The 22,362-nt window shown below is 45.9% G+C and overlaps 1 protein-coding gene and 1 long non-coding RNA gene across 5 annotated transcripts in view; one reads left to right on the top strand and one right to left on the bottom strand.

The window, feature by feature from the left end:
- LOC137647147 (uncharacterized) overlaps window positions 1–2,331 on the top strand; it is a 550,063-nt gene extending 547,732 nt beyond the window's left edge. The window contains exon 7 of one of the 2 annotated variants that reach the window (XR_011045538.1): window positions 1,808–2,331. This is a non-coding gene — a long non-coding RNA (uncharacterized lncRNA). The remainder of the gene's footprint in view (window positions 1–1,807) is intronic. The other variant, XR_011045537.1, reaches the window with a different exon arrangement.
- Window positions 1–22,362, bottom strand: part of Amacr (Alpha-methylacyl-CoA racemase) — a 302,904-nt gene that overhangs the window by 17,142 nt on the left and 263,400 nt on the right. For all 3 annotated transcript variants that reach the window (XM_068380418.1, XM_068380417.1, XM_068380419.1), the window contains exons 3-6: window positions 6,409–6,544; window positions 5,613–5,756; window positions 3,066–3,197; window positions 1,792–1,903 (exon numbers count right to left, since the gene is read on the bottom strand). In XM_068380418.1, coding sequence (XP_068236519.1) covers window positions 1,792–1,903; window positions 3,066–3,197; window positions 5,613–5,756; window positions 6,409–6,544 — 524 coding nt within the window. The remainder of the gene's footprint in view (window positions 1–1,791; window positions 1,904–3,065; window positions 3,198–5,612; window positions 5,757–6,408; window positions 6,545–22,362) is intronic.

Raw genomic sequence — 22,362 nt, 5'->3', positions numbered from 1 at the left:
AATAAAAGAAAATTTCAAAGGGCGAATTATCCAGTTTTTTATTCTAAATTATGCATGTTTACAAACAAATTACAAACCACTTTGTTTTTACAGTTAATAATGATGAAAAGCTTTTGGGAAAAATACTGTCATTTCATACCTATTCCATATTAAATACCTGTTCCTATACAGCACTTTGTTTCAAAGAGAATTTATTTACATTTATGGGGCAAAACTTTACCTACAATTTTTCTAGTTGTAAAAAATGCCACAGTTTAAGACCTATAACCAAGAGTATGTAATGCATCATAGTTTGTGATGCTATGACAACATGTACAAGATAGTTGTCTAACTAATGCAACTACAGTATTGGCCAAACTAATAATACATCCTGGTTTCTTAGAGAGATGTCTCTATTCATGATGCAAGCTCTGGACAATGAGAATGCTGAATTTCAATGGAAGAGATGAAGCTCAAACCTTGACAAAATGGCTTTTCTGTGTGGCTGCCTTTGGGAACATGGTCACTCCCATATTTCTTTGTTTATATTCCATGGAGAGCATTGTTGGAGCCATGTTTTTTATGAAAAAAAATTTGATAATAAATCATAGAACAGCATTCAGATCTTCTACAAAGTTGACTCGAGTAGAAATAACAAAGGATGCACTTATAGCATTCTGCCTATTAAGAACCTGGCTTCTGCCATAAAACCATGGTAAAAGATAACCAATAATAACCATTCTCTATTATAGGTGATTTAAGCTAATTGTCCCGACAACTGCAAACAAATCCTTTTCAATCTTTGGTCCTTTCTGAAAGTCTAAAAAGGTTTATGGTGTTGTTGGAAGGTTATACAACCTACAGGCTCCATGTTTTCCTCCATAAGGATGGTTACAAGAAAAGGAAATACTAATTACCTGCAACTGGCAGCATGGTTTGCTAATTACAAAGTCATTGAATTGCATTCAGATGAACATGCTCCAAGTCCAAAGGTTGCAGAGGAGGAGATGACAAGGCCGATTGTTAAGAATATATAACAAATGTCCAAACTTCATCTTGAGGACATTATTCTATCAACATCAACTTGAGCCCTTTTTAAGATTACCACATTGAATGCCTCTCTCAAATACTGAATGGGAAGAGACGCTAGCTTTCATCCCACTTTACAAGTAAACAATAGCATCAGTCTTTCATGTTGCAGGGACCATAAGTGATGAGCAAGTGAAAAAATAGGCTGAGAGTTTGTGGCTTATGGGAGAACATGTTACTAGGATTCTAGATGGTGTGCAGTAGACAGTCTTACAAAACTGACTCAAAAGAGTTGTATGCAAATACTACAAAGGACTTCAGATAGAATAGATTGTCCCTCAGTGAGGAGTTAATATTCAATAACATTTTAAAATCTGAAAAAAATTTGTCGCACCTGAGTAAACCCTAGTTTATCAAATTATCTATTAAGCAAGCAAACTAACCTCATAGTCCTAACAAGAGTTTCTAAAAGTCCTGTAAAAATAGTGTTTTCAATAGCCATGCTTTCCAGTAAGTTAGAGCAATTATTACCACATGGACACCATTCAAGTAATTCCAAGCATCTGTTACAGTTCATCTTAGTCACTATTAAAAATCCTTAGGAATATTTCCAACAATTAAGTAGTTGAAAATATGACTATTTTACTCATTTCGAGCATTACCCAAAACCCTGTGAATCCCCCTCAGAAGGCATGTTCATCTCGATTTATTTGTCAGTAAATAAAGCATATCATTATTGAAATATAACTTACATTATGTTCATTTCTTTAACCTAATTCTCACCAGTTGCTTCCTCTAGATCCTTTCCAGATATAAAGATCCCTTGAAGAATACAACCATGATCCAGTGTAAGCAGCTCCTTCAACCATACTGGCATCAATAACCTGACCAAGTCCTGAAATAAAAATGGTACTGTAGTAACAAAAATCTGACCAAGACAATGTCTTCAGATACTATAACAACATTAGTTCTTAAATTGTAATTTAGGATCAGTCAGATCATAATCATGTAAAGAACCTTTGTGAAGATAAATTTGAATGTGTAATTTTATTACCTTCAACGTGTATAAAACAATACAGTGCTGTAATTATGAAATTTAATAAATTTGGTTTTTTGTTCCATTGATACAATTTTTTTTTTCAAGCATTCTATAATCTCCAGAACTGTAGCCTTTTACATAGGATATATCATTCTTTACTTTAAACAAGTTCAGATCAGAAAAGACCTTTCAAATATATTTTGTTGGATGATTCTAGAGTGGCAGTTCAGACAATTTGATGCAATGAATGCAATGCCAACAGGAACTCCTACTGGTATTTAGTAGACTTGAGTCTGCTGAAAATATATAGCTTAAATAAAAAGCACCATTAATTGGTGGTTGGATGTTGGGTCTAGATCCAGTGTATGAGATACCAGATGGAACTAATTTACAATAGATCCACGGACTCTCCTGGTTATAGAATGACCTGAGACACATATTGGAGGGGGGTTACCCCCTGACAGACACTGAAAAGGGGGAAGGTAATTGGATCTAGATCCAACTTATACGATACCACGTAACACTTACACAACAATAGCACCTCATATCCTAGAAGACACTCTAATTTCATGTCATACAACAGTGATGATTTAACAGTAAATGAACAATACACTATACGAAACTTTAAAGACTCTGAACGAACAAGGTAAAACGACAGTAAAGGTCCTGTAGAGAGTGGAGTTCCCCTGCTATATGGGACCGGTAAAGCAGCCATCAAAGTAAGTAAGTAGTCACAAATCCATTTGACAACCATAAGAATATGACTGCATTTGCTTTGGCCACACCCTAAAACCTATTATACACCAACATATACAGGTTTATTGATCACAATTACAGATAGCAGTATATAACAGAAAAAGTTCACAAGTTGGATATATGCTTGTAATAAAGATTAAAATATCATATTTAAATACACAACAAAAGAACTATCAAACAACAGATCGGATGTAAAAACTCCATTATCTAACATCTAGGTCTAGCACAATTCTTATGATTACAAATGTGATGTTATGCATACCTGATTTTGAACGTTCCAACAGAGCCAGAGAAATACCAAATGCGCACATGAGTCCACCACCGGCAAAATCAGCAAGCAAGTTAATTGGAGGTGTAGGTTTCCCTTCTTTACGACCCAACATGGAGAGTAGTCCTGAAAATAATCACTATGTACAGTACAATGAAACAAGTCTCTCTATAGATGTACACCAGCTTTTATAAAGACTAAGTAAATGGAAGCAAGGGATGACAGAAATTATGACTTTCTGAGGTTAGATATTATCATACAAATTTAGATATACTGTAAGGGCTCACATAGTTCCCTTATAGGACTTTAAATAACCAGTATGGTACCCAATTTTATAAATTCAACTAACAGCCTAAGAACTTCTCTTGAGATTCATAAAGATGTCTTTAAAGATTAGCAAGGGATAGGTCATTTCAATATTGCAAAGATCAGCAACTAAGGTGTCTCCTTCCCCACATGAATTTTGAGAAGCCATGAAAAAGATTGCGGGTAGATTTACAAGTCATCACAAACTCCAATTCCTAGTTCAAAGATCATTCGTGTAGTGAAAATCTATCACGCCCCGAGCAAGACTTGAAATGAAGAGCATCACGGACTCCCTTTATATTCAATACCCTCTTGAACACTGATCTATAGCTTTCAGTTATTAATAACAAAAAAATCTAATAATTGAAACAACAGAAATAGCTGAATTTGCTTGGTGAGTATTCAGACCATAAACAAACAAAGGAGTTTGGTTAATTTTCTTCCTCACTGCCTATAATGTGATAAAAATTACTAGACAATCTTCAGCAAGGAAGTTCTAACCCCATATATTATGACAGGCCTGGAGTACAGCTGCCTCAGAGGAAACATACATGCTGGTAATACTAAAGGTAGTGGTAGTGGTAGTGGCATCAAAGACCTCAGAACCCCCAATATGCAACATAACTATAAAAGAATAAAGCAATCAAACAACTTTGTTCACCTGGGCAGTATGTTGACTCAGGATGGTAGAGCAAAAGAATAGCCAAAAATGCCTTTTGAAACATGAAATAACTACAGCTGAATAACAGAATTGGTGCACAAACAAGAATTAGATTTCTAAGAATATATATGTGGTCCATCCTTATGTATGAGTGATAGAGCTGGACAATAACAAAAGCTAAAAAAATTAAGTTAAAAGCAGCAAAGATGTGGTTTTACAGAAGGATGCTCAGGAAATTTTTGAGGGACAGAGTGAATGAGGAGGTAATGGCAGAGCGCAATGGTAAAGGAAATAAAAGAGAAAACCCGGAGGTTTGTTCGGCACGTGATAAGAGAAAATAGAGCACCTGTGTCTCACTGGAAGGATAGAGGGGGAGGAGACCGAAGGGAAGGCAGAGGACAAGGTACATGGACAGTATTGTGGTGGGCTTGGAGGGTAATTATACACCAAATCAAGTGATACAACTGGCTAGGGAGAGGGGGTGGCGACTTATCACTAACGTCCAGGATACGGCACTTCAGTAAGTAAATACACTATATATCAGTAAAGACAGCAAGGCTTTTTGTAGGTATTTAGGAATAGTGAATTTTGCTGCTAAGGGTGAACTGAATGTAATATATGTTTTTAGCTGCATACCAATAGCAACAATGACAATGTCTATGGTTGTAACTAAAACTTGAAAGAAGTCAATTTGACAGATATCCTAAAGATTACAATTAAATGTAACAAAGTATATTCCCAAAACATTCAAAGAAAATATATAGTATAAGTTTACCATAATTTACACAATATTATACAGTACAGTATTAATTATTTGATTTAAAACACTCTTTCAGTGATGTTCAAAACTATCACTTTATCCAATGATGAATAGATTAAGATGTCTGAAATGTGGTCACCATATACTGTATATAGTAATAAATGATTGGTAAAACGGTTATCTAATGATTAATAAATCCTTAAAGGATTACCATTACAACAAGCACCCTACCGAAACCATCAAGCAATCATATTATAAGGAGCATTACTTGAAAATCATTCATTCCATGTCAGATAATGGTAGCCATCAAAACTTTTTCCACGATTTTAGAATTAAAACAGAAAACTTATCAAAATGGTTTCCTTATGCCATTTTGTTTTACATTTCTCACGATTTGTTTCACTTTCTCTTTTTCCTTTCTATGTCAACAGTTTCACGGTATTTACGTACTGAGTCTACTTTAAATTTTTTTGACTCCCCTATCTACTGTGCAAGTGAAATGTCTAGTTTTCTAAAGCTTTTTGGGATCTTGTTCTACTTATACCTATTCTGATAACAAACAACAAATCAAAATGAAAAATGATATTTTAATTATAAAATAAATTTTTGAATATACTTACCCGGTGAATATATAGCTGCAACAGAGTTGCAGCTATATATTCACCGGCTAAGTTAAATATTTAAAAAATACCCTAAAATTCTTAAAAATAAACACCAGTCACTAAAATTATATGAGATCAATGAAAAGCTATACAGTGTAAATAAAAATACTGCAAACTCAAAATTGTTTGGAAAATAAATCTCTTTACAGTACCTGAAATAGCAACATAATTAATATCATGGCCTGCCATTTCTGCATAAGGTCCGGTTTGGCCAAACCCAGTTAGTCTTGCATAAATCAATTTTGGATTCTCTTTCATTAGATCTGCAGGACCCAAACCAATCTTCTCCATCACACCTGCAAATAAATAAAAAATAGAAGAGTTACCGCAGGAGTGACTGCACCTGATTGTTTGTCCACGGACACCCTCAAAGGGCTATAATCCTTGATGAAGACTACGCTGCATTTCAGGGAGTCTTTTTAAGCAGTTCTCCACCACTACCTTGTGTGACTCCTTGCAGCAGTGAAATGGACATACATTCCAAAGTGCCAGTGCTACTTCTGGACTAACTACAGTACCTTGAGAATTGTAATACCAGAGCATCCCTCTCCTTCAAAACCCAGTTGGCTCACTGGATCGGTGACTGTTGTGACAAAGAAGTCACTGGCTTTCCACAAGAGCGCATGAGTTTCTCACACTTCGCCAGAGTCAGGAATTAATAATACTGTCATCTTCACAACGTATGTCACGGCACCTGACCACTGACTGATTAAGATACGAGACTCCTTGGAGGGCCATGGAAGAAATATCAAAGGTCACCAACTCAGAAGACAAGGAAGGATACTTTAAGCCAGAACACTGCAATAGAAGATGGTTTACCAGCCAGATCTATATAGTCTTAGGGAGTTTTCCGACAAGCTGGAATCGAACTTAGCGAGAAGTTAGTGCATAACTTTCACCATCAATATTGAAAAACAATGACTTTAAGAATAAGGCACACAACATTACCTGGTCTATAAGGTTCAATGAGAATATCAGCTTTGGAACACATCCTCTTGACAACATTTATCCCATCAGGTTTCTTAAGGTCTATAACCACAGAGCGTTTTCCACGTCCTGAACGATCAATGTGAGGGCCTGTAGGCTAGAAAGATATACACTTTTATTAATCACACTGCAACATGTCTTATATTTCACACAGAATAAAAAATTGCATGAAAACTGACAGACTAACCTTTTGACATGACAAATTCGAAGATAATTTGTATTTTTCCTAACCATACAAACCTTAGCTATTTACAAAGGGTATTACTTTTAGCGCAGCTGAAATGACGAGCCAATAGTTTTTAACGAGGGTTAATTACCCCCGCGCTAGTTAGCGGGGGGTGGGGAAGGGTAGCTTGCTACCCCTCCCCCCTCCACACACCGGTGACTTGCTTCACTTCACTTAGAGGTAGGACTTGACTTGGGGGTCAGGGATGGCGGGCACATATGTGTAAATAGCTAAGGTTTGTATGGTTAGGAAAAATACAAATTATCTTCGAATTTGTCATTTGTTCCGTAACCGAAATACAAACCACGCTATTTACAAAGGGTGACTTACCCCTTAGGAAGGGTGGAAAGTCCCCAGCCTTACTGACTTTGGCTTGCCCGGGGGCTCGATCCCTCAGTGAGCAGCACTAGAGAGAGGGAGCCCCTGTACCTCACAGGTTCCTAGCATTGCTAGGAACGAGTGGCCTACATAAGTAGTGTGAGGAGGAGAGTGTGACTCGTCCTATGAAGTTGACCTTGAGACCTTCAGATAGGAATTCTAGGATAGGACGTTCCCCATACCACCTCGTCAGGGTATGGGAGACGCAACAGTATTAAGCTTAATACTAGGAGCACAAAGAAGCATGGGTTACCTGCAGAGGTCGAGGTCAGCTATGCGAGGACCAGGATGCTGCTTCCCCAAGAGAGGGGAGAATGAAGAAAGAAGTAAGGGTCAGACATACTCTTTCATTCACACAGACTAAGACCGGGTAACAACGCCCTCAACCTACTGCTACTTGTCCAAAAAGGAGCCTGAGGTTAGACCAGCTGTTGTGCAGCCACCACAGGGCCGATAGAGAACGTATCGAGGCTCCTGTGGGTCACGTCTTGCAGATAGCGGGCTGTGAAGGTCGTTTGACGCTTCCAGACCCCAGCTTGAAGTACCTGCGTCACAGAGAAGTTTCTCTTGAAGGCCAGGGATGTAGCAATACCCCTGACATCGTGGGCCCGAGGGCGACGTGACGGAGGAGGGTCAGGATTCAGGGCATGGTGGATAACCCTTCGAATCCAAGCAGAGATGGTGTTCCTGGTGACCCTCCTCTTTGTCCTGCCTGTGCTCACAAATAAAGCTCGCACATGAGGACGGACTGCAGCCGTTCTCTTCAAGTAGTACCTCAGACACCTCACTGGGCATAGTAGCAGCTGGTCTGGGTCGTTTGTTACAGAACGGAGACTCGCGATCCTGAAAGAGTCGAACCGAGGATCCGGCACTCCAGGATTCTGAGTCTTGGCCACAAACTCAGGGACGAACCTGAACGTTACCTCCCCCCATCCCCTTGAATGGGCGATATCGTACGAGAGACCATGAAGTTCACTAACTCGCTTGGCCGAGGCCAAGGCGAGTAGGAAAGCCGTCTTCCAAGACAGGTGGCGATCGGAGGCCTGGCGTAATGGCTCGAAGGGAGGTCTCTTGAGAGACCTGAGGACTCGAACCACGTTCCAAGGAGGGGGTCTCACTTCCGACTGGGGGCAGGTAAGCTCATAGCTGCTACGTATGAGTAAAGAGAGTTCTAGCGATGAAGAAATATCCACGCCCTTCAATCTGAAGGCCAAGCTTAAGGCTGAGCGATAGCCTTTCACTGCCGAGACAGAAAGGCGCATTTCTTCTCGCAGATACACAAGGAAGTCCGCTATTGCTGGAATAGTGGCATCGAGTGGAGAGATACCCCTTCCACGACACCAACCACAAAAGACTCTCCACTTCGCTTGGTAGACTCCCTCAGAGGACCTTCGCAGGTGCCGAGACATTCTCTCCGCCACCTGTTGCGAAAAGCCTCTCTCCGCGAGGAGACGCTGGATAGTCTCCAGGCGTGAAGCCAAAGCGAGGCTACGGCCCTGTGAGGGACACCGGAGTGGGGTTGTCTGAGAAGATCGTGTCGTGGAGGAAGCTCCCTTGGGAGTTCCGTCAGGAGTTGCTGAAGGTCCGGAAACCATTCCGCGTGATGCCATAGCGGAGCTACTAGAGTCATGGAACAGTTGACCGATAGTCTGGTCCTGTTGAGCACCCTTCTCATCAGACAGAATGGTGGGAAGGCGTACACGTCGATGTTGTCCCACCGTTGCTGGAAAGCATCTTGCCAGAGTGCCTTGGGGTCCGGGACTGGTGAGCAGTACAGGGGCAGCTTGAAGTTCAAGGCTGTCGCGAACAAGTCCACCGTCGGGGAACCCCACAAAGTCAGGACTTTGTTGGCTATCTGAGGATCCAAAGACCACTCGGTACTCACTATCTGCGAAGCCCTGCTCAGACTGTCGGCGAGCACATTCCTCTTGCCAGGAATGAAGCGAGCTGATAGTGTTATCGAGTGGGTTTCGGTCCACCTCAAAGTCTCTACTGCAAGATGGGATAGCTGTTGCGAAAAAGTGCCTCCCTGCTTGTTGATATAAGCCACTACCGTGGTGTTGTCGCTCATCACCACCACGGAGTGACCCGCCAGGAACCGTTGGAACTGTTGAAGGGCCAGAAAGACGGCCTTCAATTCTAGCAGGTTGATGTGTAGGTACTTTTCTGATTCTGACCAAAGGCCTGAGGCCCTCTGGTTCAGAACGTGCGCCCCCCACCCTTCTTTTGACGCGTCCGAAAACAGAGTCAATTCCGGGGGGAGGACGAGAAGACTCACTCCCTTTCGCAGGTTCTCGTCGGCCAGCCACCACCGCAAGTCCGTCTGTTCCAGAGACCCCATTGGGATCAGAATGTCCGGGGAATCGGATCCTTGATTCCACCGGGACTTGAGCCGCCATTGAAGGGATCTCATCCTGAGGCGGCTGTTTGGAACCAGACGGGCCAGGGAGGATAGGTGGCCTAAGAGACGCAACCACGATTGGGCGGGGAGTTCTTGTCGCCTGAGGAAAGGTTCCGCCACCCTCCTCAGCCTTGCTATCCGGTCGTCTGATGGAAAGGCTTTGTGGAGATTGGTGTCTATTAGCATGCCTAGATAAACCAGTCGTTGGGACGGCTGCAGAGAGGACTTCTCGAGGTTTACCACGATCCCCAGATCCTGGCAAAGATCTAGAAGCCTGTCTCGGTGTCGAAGAAGGGTCGACTCCGAGTCTGCTAGGATCAGCCAATCGTCTAGGTAACGAAGGAGACGAATGCCGTTCCTGTGCGCCCAAGTCGAAATCAGGGTGAACACTCTGGTGAACACCTGAGGAGCTGTGGAGAGACCGAAACAGCACCTTGAACTGGTAGATCTTGTTGTCTAGGCAGAATCTCAGGTACTTCCTGGAAGACGGATGGATTGGGATCTGGAAGTACGCATCCTTTAGATCCAGTGTACACATGAAGTCTTGTGGTCTCACCGCAAGTCTGACCGTGTCTGCTGTCTCCATGCTGAACCGGGTTTGTTTGACAAACCTGTTCAGAGCCGAGAGATCGATGACGGGTCTCCAGCCTCCAGTAGCCTTCTTTACAAGAAAGAGTCGACTGAAGAAGCCTGGAGAGCCGTCCACGACCTCCTGGAGAGCACCCTTCTCGAACATGGTCTCGACTTCGGCCTGAAGGGCCAGCCCCTTTGCCGATCCCATGGCATAGGAGCTCAACGACACTGGATCGCTGTCAGGGGAGGTTGAGATGACGTGAACGGGACGCGATAACCTTGGCCGATCACTGAGACCGTCCAAGCATCGGCCCCGTGATGTTGCCACCTGCGGACGCAACGCTGAAGGCATCCCCCCACAGGTGGACACGCAGGGGGACTGCCACCCCTAGGGCTTGCGGCCGCGGCCGCCACCCCTAGAAGTCTTGCCTCCCCTGGAGGACTTACCGCCCCTCTTGACCTTGGCTGGAAAGGGCTGGGGCTTAGACACCACTTTCTTAGCTGCCGGTGCCTGTTTGGGAGCCTTACGAGGCTGTTGCTGCTGTTGTGGCGGGGCTGGAGGCTTATAGGGCCGAGTTGTATGGGCCCTGTGGAGGAGGGAGTCCGTGCTGGATTTCCTCCACCTCTCAGCCGTTCGCTCCAAGTCTTGAGGCTCAAACAGGCTCTCCCCCAGGAGGGAGGCATGTCGGAGCCTACACACATCTACGGCTGGGACCTTCGGATGGAATCTCTCGGACACAGCATCGCGACGCTTCAACACCGAGTTGGCCCACAGGGTGGTAACCTGGTGCGCCAAAAACTCGATGGAGCGGGTGCCCGAGAGCAAGAAGGTCTCTAGGGCCTTCCTATTGGTCTCCTTGGACAAGTCCTCCGATCGCAATAGGATGCCCAGAGATCCTAACCAGAAGTCCAGCCACGAAGTGGCCTGCATGGCACACTTAGCGACCTTCTCGTGATTAAGGATCTTTGCCGCCGAGAACGACACCTGCCGGGCAGAGAGTTTCTCCAAGGGAACTCCCTTCGCCAGCTCCTCCACAGAGTGATGGAGAGGAAGAGCGAGGTTGTGCTCACCCAGGATCTCGAAATACCTCCTCTGCTGAAGGCGAGGAGGAGGGATGAGTTTGTTCCCGGCAGTGGAACGACTGGAGGAGGCAAGAAGTGCGAGCTGAGCATTGGCCCTAGCTCTGGCACTCTTCAGCCCCCGAGACCAGGGCAGAGCTGCACTGGTCTTAGGGGCCTTCCGAACGTCAAACACTTCATCCAGAATCGTGTCTTTGCCTTCACGGGGGGGGGGATGACTGGATCCGTAAGACTGTTAAGTTGCCTTATCAGGCTTAGGACCTGCCAGAAGGCATGTTCGGACTCTTGCTGTTCTCCTCCCTGCGGGCTGGCAGCTAAGTCTCCTGCCCCAGGAATCTCTTCCTGGGGTGATACGTGGACATTCCCCTGGGTAGTCGTGGGTTCCTGACGAATCCTTGCAGAGGATTTAGGGATGGTCTTGGAATCCTTGGGTTCCCTCCTGGGAGGGATACAGGATCCCAACAACGAGGTTCGAGGGGCCCCTTCCTCACGAGACGATTCTCCTGCCTGAAGCGAAGTCTCCCCCCCAGGTGCCGAGGGGAAGACTACCGCCCCACTGGACTCACCTGAGGACGGAAAGGCCTCGTCCACGGGAGAAGGAGAGAGTACTCGTGCAGGAGAGGGGACCCTCGAGACCGACCTCTTGGGAACCAACTTCGCCCTGGGGGAAGTCACCACGAAGTCCACTCCTCTCTTTCTCTTCAGCGTAGGAGAGACAGCCGCTGGTTTGTTACCCTGGCCGGCGAGTGCTGGTTTCATAACCCTCACTAACGCCCGTGCCAGCGGACTAAACCAAGTCTGCTGCTCAAAGGACACAGAGTCCGAAATCCTCGCTAAGGTGAAAGGGATCGGGCGATCCTTTGGAGTGGACACGACGGTACCTGCCTGAAAAGAAGGTGGGGAAGAATGCTGTACTGACCTGTCTTCGTCCTGCAATACCAACCTGTGCTTGGATGGAGGTGATCCCGAGTGCCGTCTAGGAGCACGCGTCCCTGCTGCTACCACCGGCTGTGGAATTCGCCGCGAACTATGGTCGCGCGAGGGCGAACGGTCGCGCAAAGGCGAATGGTCGCGCGGGTGATCGCGATGGTGATCGCGCGGGCACACAGGCGAGCGGTCGCGCGGGCGCGCAGGCGAGCGGTCGCGCGGGCGAGCGATCGCGCAGGCGAGTGGGCGTGAGGGTGGGCAGGTAAATGAACACGTGTCCAAGGCGACGAACGCAAGCGATGGCGCGACGGCGAGGGATCGTGCTGCCGCGTAGGTGAAGAAGATCGCTGGCGATAATGACCGCGTGATGGTAAGCGATGGCGAGCAGCATGTGTAGGTGAATGATCGCGTGATAGGGTGCGATGGTGATCAGCATCCGCAAGAGGGCGATCGGTCAGGGTTGTGCGATGAGGAGCAGCATGCGTAAGCGGGCGATCGTGCAGGGTTGTGCGATGGCGAGCAGCATGCGCAGGTGAATGATCGCGTGAAAGGGTGCGATGGTGATCAGCATCCGCAGGAGGGCGATCGTTCACGGTTGTGCGATGAGGAGCAGCATGCGTAAGCGGGCGATCGTGCAGGGTTGTGCGATGGCGAGCAGCATGCGCAGGTGAATGATCGCGTGAAAGGGTGCGATGGTGATCAGCATCCGCAGGAGGGCGATCGTTCAGGGTTGTGCGATGAGGAGCAGCATGCGTAAGCGGGCGATCGTGCAGGGTTGTGCGATGGCGAGCAGCATGCGCAGGTGAATGATCGCGTGAAAGGGTGCGATGGTGATCAGCATCCGCAGGAGGGCGATCGTTCAGGGTAGTGCGATGAGGAGCAGCATGCGTAAGCGGGCGATCATGCAGGGTCGTGCGATGGCGAGCAGCATGTGTAGGTGATCGCTGGCGAGCTGGTGATCGCTGGCGAGCTGGTGATTGCTGGCGAGCTGGTGATCGCTGGCGAGCAGAAGGTCGACGCGTGTCCTGTGAGAGGACAGGTGGTGCGGCGCGTTCACGAGCAGGAACGGGAAGATCGCTGGCGCGTTGGCGAACATGTGTTTCTAACACACGCGCAGCACGATGTTGCGTAGCCACAGGACCAGGTGGATGGTGAGCAGGGAGTTCAGCAGGAACTAAAGGGTGGTCAGAGACCGCAGGGCGATGGTCCTCAAATGAGCGCTGACGCTCGGAAGAGAGCTGACGAGCAGGAGAGCGCTAGCGAGGGGGGCGAACATCAGGAGAGAGCCGACGAGCAGGTGAGCGTCGGCGAGCAGGAGAGTCTTGGCGAGCAGGAGATCATCGACGAGCAGGAGATCGCTGGCGAGCAGGAGAGCGCTTGTGCGTTAGCCCTGCTCGCGTAAGGGAAGAATCCCTTAGCCCCGAAGGGACCGTTGCCCGTCGGGTGACGAGTTCTCCAGAAGGCGAAGATCCAGCAGGAGATGGTGAGCGGTCTGCAGAGAGGTTCAAGGAGGGCGGAGCAGTCGGTTGAGGCTGACGAGGAGAGTCCCCCCCGGAGGACGAAGACCCAAAAAGGCGCCTCTTAGTCCCCCTGTAAGGGGAAGGGAGGCCCTTGTGGCGTAGAGGGCGGTGAGCCTTACGGCGGAGGCGGCCTCGGGGGAGATCGTCGGGACCATCGGTCCTCCGAAGGGGAGTCTCCGTCAAAACACTTCCCTCAGAAGGAAGCTGGGCAGCAGTCGAGACCGAAGGACTCACTTCCCCCTTCGAAGGATGCACGGAAGGAGGAGGAGAGCCTAGAGCACCATCACCAGCAACAGCACCTGCGTCGGAAGGCCCAGCCACGTCGGAGGCCTCTGTCACCACGACGTCGACAATAGACAGAGGGTCTACCTCCGCTACCACCGGCGACTGTTTAACAGCGGCCCCCAACGAGACAAGGTCAATAAGAGCGACCCTGGAGGGCAAGCCCTTAAGCCCCAGGGACGACCAAATCTGTAAAAGATCATCACTGGATAAGGCATTATTATCAATAACCTCCCCCGGAGGAGGAGGGGGAACCGCCTCGCTATGGGAGGCGACGCCCTCTCCCCCCACCGAAGGTAGGGAAACAGAACAAGGGCCTGCGCTCCCACTCGGACGACTCTCCTTAGGAGGCGGACGAGGGGGAGCTTCGGAGGAGGTTTGGGCGGCGGAAGAAGAGTCCCGAGAACCTTCCTCCTTCAAGGCTAAACCCGGAGGAGAACGGTCTCTCTTGGACTTCTTCTTACGCCGACGGCCAAACCTCTCCCACTGGGAGGCAGACCACTCCCTGCACTCACGGCACATGTTATCCTGGTCGCACCGTCGGCCCCGACATTGAGGGCAGAGGGTGTGAGGATCCGTAATCACGTCCGACATGAAAGTCCCACAAGGACGGCCGGCAACTCCAGGGCATGTACGCATATTAAATAAAAGAAAATAACTGAAGGTCAACTTCCAACCAATCACACAAGCTGAAAAGAAAAAGCAGAAAATTAAAGGCTGTCACGAAGGCGATGAACAGACACGTCTGATCACCGCCGAGCCAAAAGTGAAGTGAAGCAAGTCACCGGTGTGTGGAGGGGGGAGGGGTAGCAAGCTACCCTTCCCCACCCCCCGCTAACTAGCGCGGGGGTAATTAACCCTCGTTAAAAACTATTGGCTCGTCATTTCAGCTGCGCTAAAAGTAATACCCTTTGTAAATAGCGTGGTTTGTATTTCGGTTACGGAACAAATCAATTTTCATATCAAAATAAAATTTTCTGAAGAGTAGGAATAATTCAAAAATGTAAACTAATCAATACTAGAGTCTCTAATTATTAAGAGTAACTCTAGAACTTTGAATTGGAGTAACATCTCAAACTTTATTATAAATCTTTTACAGCTATATTACAAGCAATATACGGCAACAGAATTAATCTAAATTCCCAGGTTCAATACTGTACAATCTCTATATTATACACACTAATGGTGCCAGAAGAACTGTTCTCCTGAATTACAGTTTGATAAAAAAATTTGCGATTACTAAACAGTTATTAAAATTGGTCTCAAATAATGGAAACTTATTTCCCTGAGAAGCAGGAAGTAGTAAAAAAAAAAAACTTCTAGGCCATATTTTACATTCATAGAAGAACGCAATGTAAATCAAACGAGTTGTGGGGAATATCCCATATACTAATATATACAATACTGTACCTATGATTTATATAAACTTGAATGCAGAATTCCTTTTAAATAGTTATGGTTGTCTTTAATTACACCTACAAAATTCAACAGCAGTTTAAGTAATCAACATGAGATATCGTAATGATTTCTCAAGAAACCAATGTTGAAACTAAGGTGATAAGTTACAAATATATACAGTAATGAATATGATGATAAATTCTAATAGACTTAAGTTAAAAACATTACACAGCACCATTCAGTTGCCAAGGCACTATTCTACATCCCATGAACAATGATGAATAATCAATAAAATTTCAATGGGGCATGCCTGCATGAATTCTTTAGTGATACATTTCAGAAATAATGATGAATTCACCACCTTCTCTAGGTACCAGGTTCATAACAAAACCTTTTATTGAAATTTTGGTAAAATCCTAAAGAAAATATGGGTCTAGTTATAAGACAATTTGTATTAATCAAAATGAAAAAGGAAAAAATATCTATGAACAAAAAACAAATTGTCTCTCAATCCTTCATTTCCTGTTACACATTACAGTATATTATCACCAAGCAAGAAATCAGTTTTTTAAAAAAAAACTGATTATTTCAATACTTACCAAAGTTAACTTGGTTTTCCTTCTCCCAAAGAAATATAATGTACAATAATTTTCCCTCTTAGAGTACAATAAACCCATAACGTTCCCCTTAGACATAGGGCTAGTCATCGTCTCTGGTTAGCGACCACCTGGCTAAATGGCTGTATAGATGAGGTACTGTAATGACAAAACTATCCAAACTACTATAAGTGGAGAGGAGGGGAAACATTAGTGACCTTTTAGTGAGCATCAAAATAATTATTTCACTAAAAAATATGCATACTTCAATAGGTAGGTAGTAGGTAGTAGGTTGGCCAGGGCACCAGCCACCCGTTGAAATACTACCCCCAGGGAGTTAGGGTCCTTTGACTGGCGTGACAGTACTACATTGGATCCTTCACTCTGGTTACGGTTCTTTCTCTTTGCCTACACATACGCCGAATAGTCTGGACCATTCTTTACAGATTCTGTTCTGTCCTGATATACCTGACAACACTGAGATTACTAAACAATTCTTCTTCGCTCAAGGGGTTAATTACTGCACTGTAACTGTTCAGTGTCTACTTTCCTCTTGGTAAGGGTAGGAAACTCTTTAGCTATGGTAAGCAGCTCTTCTAGGAGAAGGATACTCCAAAATCAAACCACTGTTCTCTAGTCTTGGGTAGTGCCATAGCCTCTGTACCATGGTCTTCCACTGTCTTGGGTTAGAGTTCTCTTGCTTGAGGGCACACTCAGGCACAATATTCTATCAGATTTCTCTTCCTCTTGTTTTGTTAAAGTTTTTATAGTTTATATAGGAAATATTTATTTTAATGTTGTTACTCTTCTTAAAATATTTTATTTTTCCTTATTTCCTTTCCTCAGTGGGCTATTTTCCCTGTTGGGGCCCCTTGGGCTTTTAGCATTCTGCTTTTCCAACTAGGGCTGTAGCTTAGCAAATAATAATAATAATAATAATAATAATAATAATAATAATAAATCTTAATAGAGTTAATTTGCTGATGAACACCACCCAGATTGGGAGGTAGTAGTAAATAGTAACTTTCTAATACTCAACGATAAGAATAATAGTCACCTTATGCTCTCTTAAATTTGAAAATATGATATTTTGATTATAAAATAAATTTTTGAATATACTTACCCGGTGAATATATAGCTGCAACTCTGTTGCTCGACAGACAAAATCTACGGAAAAACTCGCCAGCGATCGCTACACAGGTTGCGGGTGTGCCCAACAGCGCCATCTGTCGACCAGATACCCAGCTCTTATGTAAACAAAGACTCAATTTTCTCCTCGTCCCACTGCGTCTCTATTGGGGAGGAAGGGAGGGTCATTTAATTTATATTCACCGGGTAAGTATATTCAAAAATTTATTTTATAATCAAAATATCATTTTTAAATATTTAACTTAGCCGGTGAATATATAGCTGATTCACACCCAGGATGGTGGGTAGAGACCAGTAATATATGTTTACATTTTATGAGCTAAGAGTTTTTTATTTCATTTTAGAAGTTATCAAAATAACAAAAACAAAATAAATAGGTACCTGGTAAGGAAGTCGACTTGAACAATTACTCTGCCTTTCAAGTACGTCTTCCTTACGGAGCCTCGCGATCCTCTTAGGATGCTGATCGACCCCTAGGAGCTGAAGTATCAAGGGTTGCAACCCATACAACAGGACCTCATCAAACCCCTAATCTAGGCGCTCTCAAGAAATGACTTTGACCACCCGCCAAATCAACCAGGATGCGAAAGGCTTCTTAGCCTTCCGGACAACAGATAAAAAAACAACATTTCAAGAGACAGATTAAAAGGATAAGGAATTTAGGGAATTGTAGTGGTTGAGCCCTCACCCACTACTGCACTCGCTGCTACGAATGGTCCCAGTGTGTAGCAGTTCTCGTAAAGAGACTGGACATCTTTCAAGTAAAATGACGCGAACACTGACTTGCTTCTCCAATAGGTTGCGTCCATTATACTTTGCAGATATATATTTTGCTTAAAGGCCACGGAAGTTGTTACAGCTCTAACTTCGTGCGTCTTCACCTTAAGCAAAGTTCGGTCTTCCTCACTCAGATGTGAATGAGCTTCTCGTATTAACAATCTGATAAAGTCTGACCAAGCATTCTTTGACATAGGCAAGGATGGTTTCTTAACTGAACACCATAAAGCTTCAGATTGGCCTCGTAAAGGTTTAGTACGCTTTAAATAGAACTTAAGAGCTCTAACAGGGCATAAGACTCTTTCTAGTTCATTGCCTACGATCTCCGATAAGCTGGGGATATCGAAAGATTTAGGCCAAGGCCGAGAAGGCAGCTCATTTTTGGCTAGAAAACCAAGTTGCAGCGAACAAGTGGCTTTTTCTGACGAAAATCCGATGTTCTTGCTGAAGGCATGAATCTCACTGACTCTTTTAGCCGAGGCTAAGCATACCAGGAAAAGTGTCTTAAGAGCGAGATCTTTCAGGAAGGCTGATTGTAACGGCTCCAACCTGTCTGACATGAAGAATCTTAGTACCACGTCTAAATTCCATCCAGGGGTAGCCAAACGACGCTCCTTGGTGGTCTCAAAAGACTTAAGGAGGTCTTGTAGATCTTTATGTTTGGAAAGATCTAAGCCTCTATGCCGGAAGACCGATGCAAACATGCTTCTGTAGCCCTTGATAGTGGGAGCTGAAAGGGATCGTCCTTTTCTCAGGTATAAGAGAAAAACAGGTATTGGAGCTACAGAGGTACTGGTCGAGGATACAGAAACTGACTTGCACCAGTCTCGGAAGACTTCCCACTTCGATTGGTAGACTCTAATGGAAGAACGCTCTCCTTGCTCTAGCAATCGCACTGGCTGCTTCCTTCGAAAAGCCTCTAGCTCTCGAGAGTCTTTCGATAGTCTGAAGGCAGTCAGACGAAGAGCGTGGAGGCTTTGGAGTACCTTCTTTACGTGTGGCTGACGTAGAAGGTCTACCCTTAGAGGAAGACTACTGGGAACGTCTACTAACCATCGAAGTATCTCGGTGAACCATTCTCTCGCGGGCCAGAGGGAAGCAACTAACGTCAACCTTGTCCCTTCGTGAGAGGCGAACTTCTGCAGTACCTTGTTGACAATCTTGAACGGTGGGAATGCATAGAGATCCAGATGTGACCAATCTAGGAGGAAAGCATCTATATGTATTGCTGCTGGGTCCGGGACTGGAGAGCAATAGATTGGAAGCCTCTTGGTCAGCGAGGTTGCAAAGAGATCTATGGATGGTTTACCCCAAGTGGCCCAAAGTCTCTTGCACACATCCTTGTGGAGGGTCCATTCGGTTGGAATTACTTGCCCTTTCCGACTGAGACAATCTGCTATGACGTTCAAGTCGCCTTGGATGAACCTCGTTACTAGGGAGATGTCTTGACCTTTTGACCAGATGAGCAGGTCCCTTGCGATCTCGTACAACGTCAGTGAGTGGGTACCTCCTTGTTTGGAGATGTACGCCAAGGCCGTGGTGTTGTCCGAGTTAACTTCCACCACTTTGCCTCGAAGGAGAGACTTGAAGCTTTTCAAGGCCAGATGTACTGCCAACAGCTCCTTGCAGTTGATATGCATGCTCCTCTGACTCGAGTTCCACAGTCCTGAGCATTCCCGACCGTCTAGTGTCGCGCCCCAGCCCACGTCCGATGCGTCCGAGAAGAGAACGTGGTTGGGAGTCTGAACAGCCAGGGGAAGACCCTCTCTTAGGTTGATATTGTCCTTCCACCAAGTCAGACAAGACTTTATCTTTTCGGAAACCGGGATCGAGACCGCTTCTAGCGTCTTGTCCTTTTTCCAGTGAAAAGCTAGATGGTATGAAGAGGACGGAGGTGTAGTCTTCCTAGTGACACAAATTGTTCCACGGATGACAGCGTCCCTACCAGACTCATCCACAGCCTGACTGAGCAGCGTTCCTTCTTCAGCATCTTCTGGATGGATAGCAGGGCTTGATCTATTCTGGGGGCTGATCGTCTTGTTGTTCAGCAACGTCCTCATCAGAGGGTTCCTCATCCGAAAACTGATGAGGAAACGGCAACGGAGTGGGCAACGTCTGGCTCGCTGAGTCCGGTCGCACTGGTGCATGCGTGACGGAGCCGGACGCAACATCATGGAACTGCTGCACAGTCTGTGAACTGTCAACAACCATGGGTGCGCGAGGAAGCACAGCGTCAACCCGAGACTGTCTAGACCGTCTGGGTTGTGCAGTCAACACCCTACCGGGTTGCTGAGGTTGACGCACTGCGTCAAAACAAGTCACCTCTGCTGGTTGTTGAACGTCCTGAACGTCAACAACCACCTCCGAGCGTCGCTTAACGACAACGTGCGGCTGGCAACCCACCCTGGGTCGCATCGGTGGAGGAACCACCTCAACTGGCAGACACGAGTAGGTTACCTCAGCGTCAACAGGGCGCACAACCGACCGGTTGGAAGGTTGTTGGCCAGAAGGTTCGGTAGCAACCTTCTCCGCATTAAAGTCCTCTATCAAGGACGCAAGCTTGGACTGCATGTCTTGCAGCAAAGCCCATTTAGGGTCTACGGGAGCAGGTGCGGCAACAGACGGAGTTAGCGACTGAGGCGGTACCGCTTTCCATCCCTGAAAGCCTTGTTTATGCATGACATAATTGTACAGCAAAACTTCAAAGGCTCGAAAACAGCTGTGAAGTTGACCTGTAAAAAACTTGGAGCGTCTCCTGGCCAGGCGCCAGGGAGAGTCTACGAGATTTGAGAAGTCTATCTGGGCAGAGGCATGAACTCCCAAGCCGAGAACTTCTCTCGTGTCATATCAGACTCTCGCTCTATAAGCCAGTTTAAAAGAAGGGAGAGCAAAGGCTGTATCCCCCCAAACTCCTCCTGGTGAAAAACCAGTCGCCTAGCCAACGTAAAGCTCTCTAGGAGAGCGAGAGAGCACTAGCTTAAAAACAACGGCTTCGAAGTAGCTAGGCCTAGTGTAAGCGAGACGTTTAGGCGAACGAGGAGCAGCAGTTACAAAAAGATCCGGACAAAGATCCTTAAAAAAAATCATCATGATTTAATTAAAGTCCAAAGGGGGCTAAGCAGCTTTAGGCTCCTCTCCATCTGACAGAGTCCTCAAGGGAATATCAGTAGGAGGGGGAACAGCAACTTCCTCATCTACAGGAACCTTGTCCGATAAAAGCTGAGTCTCAAGCAAGGGAGAGACCTACCGTGGTGGCAATGCTTTACAAGCAGAGTCCACACTCACTGGTGCATTAGTAGCAGACCAGAACGCAACGTCATGTAACTGCTTGACAGTCTGTGAACTGTCAACAACAACAGGTGCGTGAGGACGCACAGCGTCCACTCGAGACTGCTTTGACTGCCTAGACTGAGCAGTCAAAACAACTCTAGAATGCGGAGGTTGACGCACAGCGTCAAAACAAGTCAACTCCGATTGTTAGTGAACGTCTTGAACGTCAACAGGAGCATCAGCAAGTGGCCTAACGTCCAAATGCGGCTGAAAAACCACACGAGACCGCATCGAGTGTGGTTCTAAACAACCTGACTGACGTGACTTAGCTACGCCAACGTCAACAGTAAGCACAAGGGAACGTTAGGTTGGCTGAAAGCCAGGATATCGATGAGATAAACGGCTAGACTCAACGGACTAATCGGCAGAATAGTCTTCCATAAGGGAGGCAAGCATATTCTGCATGTCTTGCCATACCACCCATTAAGGATCAACGGAAATGGTTGTGGTAAGAGACGAGGGTAACGTCTGTGACCGCAACACTTTGCCAACAAAAAAGACTCTCGGAGTCTGTGTTACGCTTTTGTTAGGCGGCGAGCAGTTATCCGATGACTGCATAGGGTCAGAGCTGTCCTAATGGCTGTAACCAGGACGCTGGACCTGTCCTGAAAGGACTGACTTTCGCTTAAGGGCTTCGAAACCTTGTGACAGGTTTCTTATGCGAAAAGCCTTCGGATGACGAGGAGAAACAACGTCTCTCTCGTCTTATGGTAGGGGAGATCTTGGTAAGATACACCCGATACCATAGAGGGAAAACGTCTGTTCGTTGATCAAGGCCTCTCGAACCCATAAGTCGTTCGACATTACTTCTCCCCTGGGCTTGGGAGCATGCAAGAGGTCCCGGACTAGGTGAACGACAGGCACGAACAGACGAACCCTCGGACGCAACACTGTAACACTTTGCGCATATCACTTTATCACTTCGATTTTCTGTTTTGCACTTATTTCACTGAAATCGAAACTTTTACTGATTTCTACCTGAAACACGCAATTCTACCCTTCATTAAAAGGTAGTAATTGCGAAATCAGTCGTATAATGCAAGCTCATTAATACCAGCAAAAAACAGAAAACATATTTTAAGATAAAAAATTCAGTGGCTGGGAAAGAGACTAAACACTAGTTCTATAAACTACGTTTTCAATCTCTCACCGCACATAGCCTGGGGACGAGAATAAAAAACTAAAAACGTTTTATCCTTCCTCCCCGTACAGAGACTAGGGACGAGAGTAACTCGAGAACAACGTTACCCGCTTGAACGGAACGTTTTCTCTCCTCTC

This window comes from Palaemon carinicauda, chromosome 9, assembly GCF_036898095.1.
Source record: "Palaemon carinicauda isolate YSFRI2023 chromosome 9, ASM3689809v2, whole genome shotgun sequence".
Taxonomy (NCBI): domain Eukaryota; kingdom Metazoa; phylum Arthropoda; class Malacostraca; order Decapoda; family Palaemonidae; genus Palaemon; species Palaemon carinicauda.
This window is presented reverse-complemented; position numbering and strand designations above follow the sequence as displayed.